Source organism: Anneissia japonica, unplaced genomic scaffold (genome assembly GCF_011630105.1).
Source record: "Anneissia japonica isolate Jap-2015-1 unplaced genomic scaffold, ASM1163010v1 scaffold287725_len345208_cov150, whole genome shotgun sequence".
Lineage (NCBI taxonomy): Eukaryota > Metazoa > Echinodermata > Crinoidea > Comatulida > Comatulidae > Anneissia > Anneissia japonica.
In genome coordinates, this window is record NW_022737486.1 from 226,607 (window position 1) to 238,653 (window position 12,047).

The window sequence follows — 12,047 nt, forward strand, 5'->3', positions numbered from 1 at the left end:
AGAAAAGGGGGGGGGGGGGTTCTCCCGAACCATAAAAAAAAACCCTGGATACGGGCCTGCTATTTCGAATTTCTGGATCTGCCACTGATCACACCCTTATCCAATCTGACACTAAAATGCAATACAGCTGTGCGACCCAAGAGAGGGGAATTACGCGTGCAGTGAGCTAATTTATATCTGTTGTAAATATAATAACAAGGGGATTTGTGTCGCACGGATCCAGTTCATCTCGTGTTTCTGAAAAGGCCGAACAACCATGAAAATGCTGTCCTCGCTGGTAAACGAGTAAAATTAACGGACAGTTAAATAAATCTGATTAATATCAGAAACGATAGTATAATACATACTCTAAGTATCGAACTGCACGCCATCGTGTCTCGGGATTCAATATTTCTACATTAATTATGTCATTATCAGGAATGTCATCATTGTCACAATACTTGATGTTGACATAATTAATGTCGAAATATTGAATCCCGACACGATGGCGTGCATTTCGATACTTGGAGTATGTATTATACTATGTTAAATAATACCGTACCTTAAATTCTTTTGCATAGCCAATTATTCAAATTGGTATGGGTACCGGTAATCAATTAAAGAATTGATGTTGTTGGCAATTATTCAGAAATAATTTAAAACCATTTGACGCGAGAGTTCTAACAGTGAAACAAACCATCTTTTCATCTTTATATTTTTTTTTACCTCAACTCAATTTCAATTTAAAATATAATAGGCCTACTGTAATAATTAATCAGATAAAACATTATATTAATAACAATAGATGATGATGATGATGATGATGATGATGATGATGATGATGATGATGGATGGATGAATGAATGAATGATGATATTGATGATGATGGTGATGATAATGGATGAATTAATTAATTAATGATTCTATGCCTATGGATGAATGAATGAGTGATGATAATGATAATAATGATGATGATGATGATAATGAAGTATAAAATGTTATGATGATGATGATGATGATGAAATAATCAATGTATGATAATAGTCCTAATTAGGTTTTTAAAATTATTATTATGTGTTTATTGTTAAAAATATTAGAGATGTTTTTCAAAGATGTGCTTTAAGGCCTACATAAAAAGATGATAAAATACAATATTAGAATAGGCAACACACAATGAAAATTACAAATATATATAAAAAGACTAAAAAATGTGTTTTATTATTATTATTATTATTATTATTATTATTATTTAATTACATCATTAAAATAATAAAACAATTGAAAATTCATAATCAACGAAATAAATATAATCAATTACCTAAACTATTATATACAATTATATCCGAAATTCAATACAATACAGATCAATTAAAAATGTAAATTCAATATCTACAATATGGAAAAAGAATATCAATTAGGCCTCCAAATGGAAAGAAAATAAAATATAATTATTACAATCATTGAAATTAATTGAACATTTGTAAATTCACTATTAATTATTACATTAGAAGTACAACCATTTTCATGAATATTTTTTTAATGAAATTATAGCATTTAACATGTTTATTTATGTAATATACATTATTACATTATTTATTTATATATTATATTTTATTTTTTGAACGAGGATGTTGTTAAACATGGCGTAACTAGGCTAGCAACACAGTTTATCAGAACGTGCTTCGCGTGTGTTTATTTTGGCCACCACTCTTTTTGATGCAAAACTGCTTTTAAAAAACCACGGTATGACAACTGATTTGCTAGTGTTTTTTTTAAAATACTTTAAGCCCCTATATATAGGCCTAGTTCTGGGCTAGCTAGGGCCTCTAGGCCTAGGCTAGATGAATTCTGACCTGTCTAGGCCTAGCCACCGACACGGGTGACATACTGTAATTCACCGGCACAAGGCCCTCTCTAGGCCTAGGCTATATAAGCTAGGCAGACTGCCCCTAGGCTTTGCCTAGGCTAGGCCCATACATTTACTGGGGGCTAGGGTCTAGGCATAACCTAGTAAATTTACTAAACTGCATATAGGCCTAGGCCTAGCAGCGTGTATGCCCTAGGCCTACGCCTGCCGTTAGTAGTAGGCCTAGTAGTAGTAGTAGTAGGCGTAGGCCTAGTAATAGTATTACTCAGGCGTAGTATAGCCTAGGCTTAGAGGGCCTAGTACATGGTACTCTACTAGGAGACTAGCTAGGCTAGTGTACTACATATCCTAGGCCTGGGCATAAGTATTACAAGCCTATATAGCTAGGTAAGGTAGGACAAATAAAGATTTATTTATTATTGTTATTATTATTATTATTATTATTGTTATTATTATTGTTTTCCAATATTTATTGTTATCCAGAACCTCACTGCTGTTCTTTTTGTTACCAGAACTTATTAATCCTAGCAATTGCACAAAAACTAGCATTCAGCACAATTTTGAAATACATTTACTTGTTTGTTTCTTCTTTATCAATGATTAAACCCAATTATGTTTTTAACTGTTTCCACCTCATCGTTTCCACTTTCTTTCTATAAAAATATTTTAATGATCAGTTTTTCATGTAAATCAGTTTTAAGTACACTGTACATCATTACTTTCTCATTGAGATCTCAGTGTCTCATTGATGGACATTGCAATTTACTGTGTATATTCACGTATAAGACAAAGCTTAAAAAAGCAAATTACGATAAAAAAAACTGGGGGTCGTCTTATACACGTGACATACAAATTTTAGATTTTTAAAATCATTTTTGTCTTCTGGGCAGATCATCCGTAACACACGAATTTACTACTGCAAGGAAGCTACTAAAATGTTTATATGATTGAACGCAATAAATATGGGGAAATAAGATTTTGATGAACATTTTGAGCATTTAAAATCTCATAAAATGGTATTATTTGGAAGATTAGCCCTGCATTTGGTTCCATTTTTAGCCGGCTAGATGCAGTATCAAGACCAAAAAGAGCAGGAAAAAGTATGAATTCCAATGGTGAAACGTGGGTCGTCTTATACATGGGCCGCCTTATACGCGAGTATATACGGTATATGGGGATGTTATTGCTGTTGAATTTTATGTCTTTCTTGTTCTTATATACATATTATTAGATTGCAACTAGTGCATAATGTCAACTAGACGTCAGAGTGCATCCAATTTTGGTTCATCAGATACTGATGAAAAAAGCATTGAGGATGAATGTCTAATGACCTATAAGCTCATTATTGGCAACATAAAGGATAACATCAAATCGAAGGACCAGCTAATCCAAAGTAAGATATCATGTTTCTTCAGCTTTTATCAAAGTTAATATACATATAGAAGAATAAATGAAAATGTTTTGCAATAAAATCATAATGATAAATTAAATAAGAATATATGATATAAGACCCAAATAAGACTAATCCCAACTCAAGATTTTAATCAGTCTGATGAAAGGTACCTGATTGGACCAGAAACGTCACTGAGGTAACATTTTAATATCATCACCTCTTTGTTTTATAATAAAATGAAAAACCATTTATACAGAACCAGATGAAATCCTTCTATGATTAGGCCTCAAACACTTTCATATGTAGGCCTATGTAATTTGTGTTTTTCTTGTGTACTTCTATGTATATATATATTTAGATTACCTTTGTGTGTTCAGTCCTGTTTGTTCTATGTGTGATGAATAAAGATTATTGATTAATTGATTGATTAAATAAGAATTTGCAATATCACCAATCTAAAAATACATTAACATACAAAATATGTATTTAAAATTTACAATAGGAGAGAAAAAACCCCTTAGCTCGTAGCTAACGGTAAACAACAGGAAAACAAAATTATTAATTTTTTTTTTTTACTTTGACACAAAATCACAGTGCTACACCATGCTGGACGCAACCCCTCACAAAAGAATCTGAAATCATACTGGAAGGACAGTACAAGTAAGTTGTGTCTTTTTCACATCCATAAGTTGTAATATATATTTTTGACCTTCCACTTCACAAGTTAAATTGAGATAAAAGATGTTGAGCCTGAATTGTCTTACGTTTCCTAAAATGATTTAATTTGTTGGTTTGCATAGTTAAACTTGTTATAAACTTTTTTTTGTGCTTATAATTTCAAATTGATGGAAGCACACCGCATTATGGCAATGCAACATGCCCTCTGGAAAAGACTAATACATTATAAAGATGACAGTGGCTGTTGTTACACCAGTCTTAAGTGTGTCCTTATCCAATCCAATCAATTCAAGTCAAAAGAGGTGGAATTACAGTACTGTACTGTAAATGAAAGACCCTATAGAGTACTATAGTGTTACGTCACGATACTGTGTGATACTACTCCTTTGCTATTGTTACAAAAAGCGTTCAACCGGGCGCTATTTTCTCCACTGACAAACGATTGATCCCAATTTCTAATGTAATTATTAAGATGTTGTATCTTACTTTTTCTTTGTGAATTTTGATTGATTATATGTGTGTTCTATAACTAATATAATGCAAGCTTTTGTGTTTTTAGTACATTTACATCTATTCCAGAAAGCCTATGAAGTCATTCAGGCGTAATGAACGGTAACCAGCGTCTGTTGACAACAGAGAGCGCCACCTGTGGTACCCTATGGAAGAATGTATCACAAATATTGAGCACTTTTATCTTAATAGATAGTCTGACTTTTCAAGACTTTTGCAAGATTATGAAAGAGGAGAAAGTTCCTACCGAGAAAGATTTACAAAAAGCCTTTAAGAAGATTGATGTTAATGGAGACGGATTCATTACTTTCAAGGAATTGAAAAAAGTTTTAACAGCTGTAAGTGTTTTAAATTGTAGGCATAGAAAATGGTTTGTTTACTGTAGGGTGAAGGCTTCGGCGACACGTTTCTAGAGTGGCAGTGCCCATCTTTGTCCAATGTTTGCCAGTTACAGGTTTTGCCATCTGTGTCATCCTGTTTTCATCGCTCTGTTTCCCTTTTTTGATTAAGAGATCCACTTCATTATTAGAGAGCTGTTAGATATGACCTGCCCATTTTAGTTTCTTTATTTAAAGCAGGACCTATAGAATAGAGAACTGTTCCTCTGGGTTGCATCCCTAGCCTAAGTTAAACTTGCTACTTCTCACTGTATGCAGCCTTAATTCTCATGATTAATTTTGTACCAGAATAATGACTATAGTGTTTTATTTATCATTTTTTTATAGCGAGGTGAAAAAATGTCTGAATCTGAGGTAAAATCTATGATTAATGAAGTTGACGACAATGGTGATGGAAAACTTGATTATACAGAGGTAGGAAATTACCAAATTATTTAGACACTCACTAAATTAATAAAAGTGGGTGGAGAGCGATGAAATTATCTTTAGACTGTGTGGAAAACTTCAAGGCAGGGTGCCCCCGCCCACTATTACTACATCCCTGATCTAACAATAATCATAATAGGGCTTGTCTACCCATGCCCATCCATTTTATTTAAGTAAACACCATTTCTTTTTGCTGGACAGTTTTGTAAGATGCTTTTCTCAACTGTGGAACAATGCAAGAAAAAGGGTACCGATAAGTTGAACAGAAGAGAACGCAGGCCCAAGGAAAGTAAATCAAGAAATGAGTCATCTCGCCGTGGAAGTTCAAAGGGAGACACTAAACAAGGTGGTGAACTTTATGTATTTAATAATGCTATTAATTATCCTCCCCTCTCTGGGGATTATTTCTAGGTATAAATAATAATAATAATAATAATAATAATAATAATAATAATAATAATGTACATTTATAATGCACCATTATCCATCAAAGATGCTCATGGCGCTAAACAGAAATCGAAAGAGTTATTAACAGTTCGAATCTTAACTACGAATAAAAAAAAAAATAATAATAATAATAACCGTAACCCTGGTGGGGTAGGCTTCAGGAGTGCCTTTGCTTGCCCAAGGCAGAATCCCTAATTGGCAACTCTTAAGACTCACAGTGGGAAGGAACATCTCACGTTTCCATGTATGGGCTGCTCCTTAAGAGGGGAGGGGGGTCCCACACCGATGATGCCTGTAGAAGACCTTTCTGCTAAGCCCCGCCCCTTTGATATTTTTTTTTTCTTTCTTTCTTTCTTTATTCAATATCAAAATCGCGGTCGAGGACTGAATTAAATAATACTTACAATAATACAGAATAATAATATAAAAACATCAAAGAAAAGTAATATAAAAACATTGAAGGATTAATTATAAATAAACAAGACACAAACAGCACAGACATTCAGAAAAAGATTAAAAACATGAAAAATTGCATTATTTACAAATTTTAAAATTTTATCAATACAAATTTGCAATCAAGGCAGAATAAATTGAAATTTACAAAATTAAGGCAAGTAGGCAAATATAAAAACATCAAAACATCAATTAACCATGGGCACAAGACATAAAAAAGGAGATAAAGAATAACATTAAAATTGGAAACATAAGCAGCACACAACAGGTTAAAAAAAACTTAGGTAATAAAATTGATTATTTGCTAAGGTCCCACAAGACGACAGTGTTAAAACATATGCAAACATGATATTTGTGGGACAACGCGTGTGTTTGTTTGACACACTTGTATTCCTGGCCCTGTTCTGATTCAGTCAGTTATATTTGATTGACACCCCGGAAAGGTCATTTTAGCACTACTGATTTCTTTCCAGGTCATTCGTCTCTGACCAGGTACCAATTATACTCCTTAGGTGTAGAGAGGCAAATGTAGATAGAATGATCTGCTAGATTTTGAACCTGTCTAACTTTTCTAATTGCATTGTGAAATTCATAGAAAAACGTTCAAGTTCAACAGAATCCAAGTCAAAGAAACGGGACACAAGTTCAGCGAACTCAAAGCCGAAGAAATCAGAGCCCATGAAAATAAACCTACCAGCTGTGGTACATGTAGCGCCGCGTGTAACAGAACCACGCACACTTAAGTCGTGGCACCACGCTTTCAGCAAGGGTTGCTTCCATCTGGAGGAAAATGGTGTTGTTATTTCACATCAATATTTATTAGAATTACCAACCACTACCAATATATGGATGACAATAAAACCATGTATATTAAGACCAGGTGAGAAATATTATTGACTGAAATTTTAGAATTGTTAATATTAAATAATATTAATTTTTATAATATATGATTGCTTATATATTATTGTAAGTAAAATTGTACGAATATTATTATATTTTTTACATTTAAGTTAGTTTTCAATTAAATAATTTTCCTTACCAATAAACAGATGCATAATACCATCAATATATTCTTTGCATATACATTGGTTTGTAACAGAATTTGTCGTCGGTCATGTGAAAGTATTTTGTCATTATAAGACAGGACTTTTTTATACCTTGTTTAGCGAGCCTACCACCAACCTATAATGATGGTTTTGAATACAATTAATTTTTGAATTTTTGGCTAATTAGCGCATCCGCTGCAAAAAACAAATGGAAATTTCAGGGAAAAAAAAAATTTTGAATTTTGAACTTGAATTCTCCAAAAATATTAAGATGTATATTTCTTCCTAATTATGTAAATTTAAATTATTTAAGTATTTAACCATCCAATTATTACACTGTTTAAATTCAGCAATAAATTTTTATGTTTATTTTCTCCTCTGTCTGACAGAACATTTTACTAAATAAGAAAACAAAGTTTTGTTTTATTTTTTTTTCTGCCCTTCTCTGACAATCTTTAAAAATATAAGTCTGCGAAACAAGATAAAAACAGTCTTGTCTGAAGGATTGGGACCTAGGACTATGGGTTTGTTGGGTGAGAATTCACCTGTAGTACATTTTTATTTTAATTTATTTAATTCCTCCACATCCAACAGCAAGCACACTCACCACTTACAGGATGGAATGACACTATATAAACTAAGTATCTTTTATGAAGCTTAAAGCTCTGTCCAGACTATCAAATTTCATTTGACAGAAACATGTGACATGCTTAAATATGGTCATGATGACATCATATCATGACCATATATAGGCACATCATGACTATATATGGGCATACACCAGTTTTTTGTCGAGGAAAATTGAATAATCTGGACAGCTTAAAGGATTTGTCCACACTGTCAAATTTTCTTTGACAAAAAACTATATGCCCATATATAGTCATGATGTACCCATATATGGTCATGATGTGCCTATATATGGTCATGATGTGATGTCATCATGAGTATTTTTAGGCATGTCACATGCTTTTATCAAATGAAATTTGATAGTCCTGACAGGGCTTATGGGAGTGAACTTGTTTTTGGTTGTGACAAAAAAATCATGCAGTAAGAGTGTTTGAACCCAGCATGTATTTTCACACTTTTTAGACTTCATGGAAAGCGTTATTTATGCATTTTGTTTTTTCTTTTTTTATTTCAGATCAAAAGCACTTTGATATGCATTTGTTTATCTTGAAACAGAATGAGGATGGCACCCTTGGAGACTATGTAGGATACACACATTTAAAAAATCAACAGGTTTGATCTCTTTTTTTATTATAATTGGAAAAATAATAGTGTATAATATACAGAATTTTGTTACTGGCTATATTGCTGTATTATTTCATTTTTCGCTGTTTATTTTTTTAAGCGCCTGGAGCTTTTCTTTAAAAATGGTTATAAGCGCTATACAAATATTATTGATTATTAATATTTATTTTTTCTTCATTTTCAAAAGCGTACAAAACATAATCTTTTCTGTAAACAAAGAAACAGCGGACGCTTCATACTCTTGTGTATGCATTAAGTCTTTTGCGCTATGTCATCAAATTATTTTAACCGATTTAATAAATGTTCGCTTTAGTAAGCTTCCAAGTTATGAATTAATATTGTTATTATTAATTATTATCTTTCTCAATATTAATGTAATAAAAGTTAAGAAAACTATTCTAGACCTTGTATATTCACATTGTGGTGTTTTTTTAAATATTTTTCTATAGAAATTCTGTCTAAATAAAAGTTTCAAAGAAGGAAGCTATCGTTTAATCCCATTTACAACAGGCTGTCTGTTTAAGCCTCGAACAAGAAAGGTGAAAGACAAGGCAAAGTTAGTTGAGCAGAGCGGTGAGGAGTATCTGCTGACCAAAGCATTCAAGTAAGTGTAATAGACACATCCAAACATACTGATCATTGAGGTACTTTTCTTTTAGTATGAGAATCATTGGTTCAATATCAACACATACCAAATTTCCGTAAACCTTTATTTTTATGACAACATAGTATAAAAATTACCTCTTGTGGATTTCTCTCACCATCAGAGAGGCCCAGGCATATAGTCTGTATATATTGAATTATATACCGCATACATTGATTCTAGGCATCTGTTTAGTAATAAGCGGGTTTCATATTACTTTCTATACAAAAGAGATATCATAAATCATATAACTATTGTCCGACTGTGTGCATTGAACATTTGACGAATACGATAATTTCGCCAAATTCCAAACCGTAACTCAGGCTACGGGCATCGCTTGACACGTCACACCAAAGGGCCTGTTAATTAATCTTGCACAGGAGTCTGTCATCACGTAGCTTCCTCCTCCTCATCATCATCATCGTCTTCATCATCATAATTATTAATTGTCCATAGTAGTAGAAAAACTATGAATTCGTGTATTCAATAATTAACGTCTCTTATATTGCACTAAAGCATCTAGAAAAATTAACCGAAGACAAAGACTCCCCCACCCCATTTCTAAAATTTGTCTTCCTGCGACAGAACAAGCTAGCTCACTTCTTATGACTCCGCCCACCATAGGAACCCATCTGTGCGATAGCCAGGGTAAACTCTGGATCTGTGCTTGACATATATTTAGACTAGGAAAAAAATAAAAAAAAGAGGCCTAAAAATCAAGTTAGTGGGAGTGGAATGTTAGAAGCAGTCAACGTAGCCAGATATTCTAATTAATCTGTCCTGGTCACCCTAAGCCCTGTTGACACTTGTTTTTTCACCTTGTCTAAAAATGGCGGCCATTTTTCAAAATACTGTATATCTAAAGTGTGCATATAATTGGAACTAAATAAGCTACAGATATGATGTTGGTGTCTAAACTCATAATTTCTATACAGGCAACAAACCAGACATATAAAAACTACTGTCACTCAGGCCAGAATGGAACATAATTCAAAAATAGGTGTTTATTTGTTTTAAAACAACCACAAAATATACTTAAAATGTGCATAAAATAAGAATAAGTATATAAACCTACCAAAAGTAGTTGTGTTTTGTATCGTTGGAAAGCTCTTCCAATGCTGAATAATGTATTGCAGTTTAAATATATCAGAAACGGTGTAGTGTTTCATATAATTATTGTCCAATTATGGCATATCATATTAAAATAAACAGGACCCATTTTCGTAACTCGTGAGCTCTCGTGGTGGGGGGTTGGGCGCTCCTACAGCTACCTAGCACATTACTACCAAGCCTTAAGTAACGCATGTGCTTTCTGGGTGAAGTCCGAGTCCAAATGGGCACTAGAGAGGCCACTACTTATACTTACAGTAACACTGATACTCAACACTCTCCTACAACGCCTTAACAATACTTAACATTTTCTATAATTTTCGAAAAAACCAAATAGGCCTAGACCAAAATCCCACAAACACAATATTTGGCAGATTTATTAGAAGGGCTTCTTTCAACTATTCCCCAGGATGCCCCACTATGGAGGTTTGACCAGTTATGTAATGCCTGTGTGCTTTCTGGTGAAACACTTACTTCCTCCATGTCCAAATTAGTCCCGGAAAGATGGCCCCTACTTACTACCGAGCAATCTAATAATACAACGCTTTTGACAAAATATTTTCTTTTAATTTTTTTAAAAATGTATGAGTCCCGGACAGCTGCATAACTACCCACCTTAAAATCCACCTCCGACTTTAAAACATGTCAATAAATAAAGAATAAAATACATGTAGGCCTATTATTAAATATACACAGCATGTTGAAATCGATTAAAAAAATGTATACAATACATTATAGGCCTACTAATAATTCGGATATTCGGATGATAAACGCATGTAACATCATCAATTGGACCTTAAAGGACGATGGTCATTTTATTCAAATTGGCCTTATGTTTCAGAGCAACATAATTTTTGGTATCAAAGTGACACTTTATTAAAAACAATCAATGAAGTTTGTTTTATACTCGAACATCTTTATATTAATATTTTCAAGCCAAATCGTAGGCTTACTATACACTGTATTATGGCGGAAGTAAATTGTTGTCCGTCTCTGAATTTAAATAGTGTTACTGTAATCATGGAGGAAGAAAATAGATAATAGAGCCTATTATTAAATATTGGAATGGTACCTATTTTTGGTTTTAACATTCTCTAACTCATTTTCTTGATCTGCTACTTTTTAATGTTCAGTACAATTAATTGTTTAACACTATGCTTTCTTAGATAAGATAGTATATATAATAAATACTCCAATACGATGGCCTGCATTTTGATACTTCGAGTATGTATTATACTATCTTAATATCTGATATTAATCAGTGGACCTTTCGGTTTATGCTTTCTTATGTTTGTATTTCTATTTTCTATCTATTTCTGCATTGCTCCCCTATTCGAAAGTGTGAGTTATTTCCATTCCTCAAAAGTCAAAGCCTCACGCAATCAACTACCGAGTTTCAGTTTCTGTATAGGTTATAGGCTGTTGTAAGTCTCAACTTTTTTAACTTAACTTATATTTATAACCAGGGAGCAGAGCAGCTTAGCTCAGTTGCCTAAACTGGTGGTAGCATCTGTGTGCGCTGAAACGTGGGGATCTCTAGGTCTCCGATTCAAATCAAATCAAATCGTTCTTTATTGCATCAGTCAAAATGGGTTGAATTTTACAAAAGTAAAGGGTTCAAGCAAAAAAATTTAAACAATCAACATTTAAACATTTTTCAACAAAAAGGACCCACATCACAAAAACAGCAAACGGAAACAGGTTTAAAGGGCAAAAAGGCAACCAATATTAAAATTATTATAATCATTATTATTATTATTATTATTATTATTATTATTATTATTATTAATATTATTATTATTGTAATTACATGGCCTGCATTTTGATACTTCGAGTATGTATTATA

The 12,047-nt window shown here is 32.8% G+C and overlaps 1 protein-coding gene across 2 annotated transcripts in view; it reads left to right on the top strand.

Annotated features, from left to right (window-relative positions):
- The first annotated feature begins 1,599 nt into the window (after nt 1-1,599).
- The window catches only part of LOC117117354 (EF-hand calcium-binding domain-containing protein 7-like), a 25,032-nt gene continuing 14,584 nt past the window's right edge, over nt 1,600-12,047 (top strand). Inside the window, exons 1-9 of one of the 2 annotated variants that reach the window (XM_033261633.1) lie at nt 1,600-1,722; nt 3,078-3,239; nt 3,834-3,899; nt 4,620-4,765; nt 5,153-5,239; nt 5,453-5,597; nt 6,747-7,031; nt 8,339-8,436; nt 8,898-9,052. In XM_033261633.1, the coding sequence (XP_033117524.1) occupies nt 3,095-3,239; nt 3,834-3,899; nt 4,620-4,765; nt 5,153-5,239; nt 5,453-5,597; nt 6,747-7,031; nt 8,339-8,436; nt 8,898-9,052 (1,127 nt within the window). In that variant the 5' untranslated portion in view covers nt 1,600-1,722; nt 3,078-3,094. Of the gene's footprint in view, nt 1,723-1,969; nt 1,990-3,077; nt 3,240-3,833; nt 3,900-4,619; nt 4,766-5,152; nt 5,240-5,452; nt 5,598-6,746; nt 7,032-8,338; nt 8,437-8,897; nt 9,053-12,047 lie in introns of those variants that run through there. The other variant, XM_033261634.1, reaches the window with a different exon arrangement.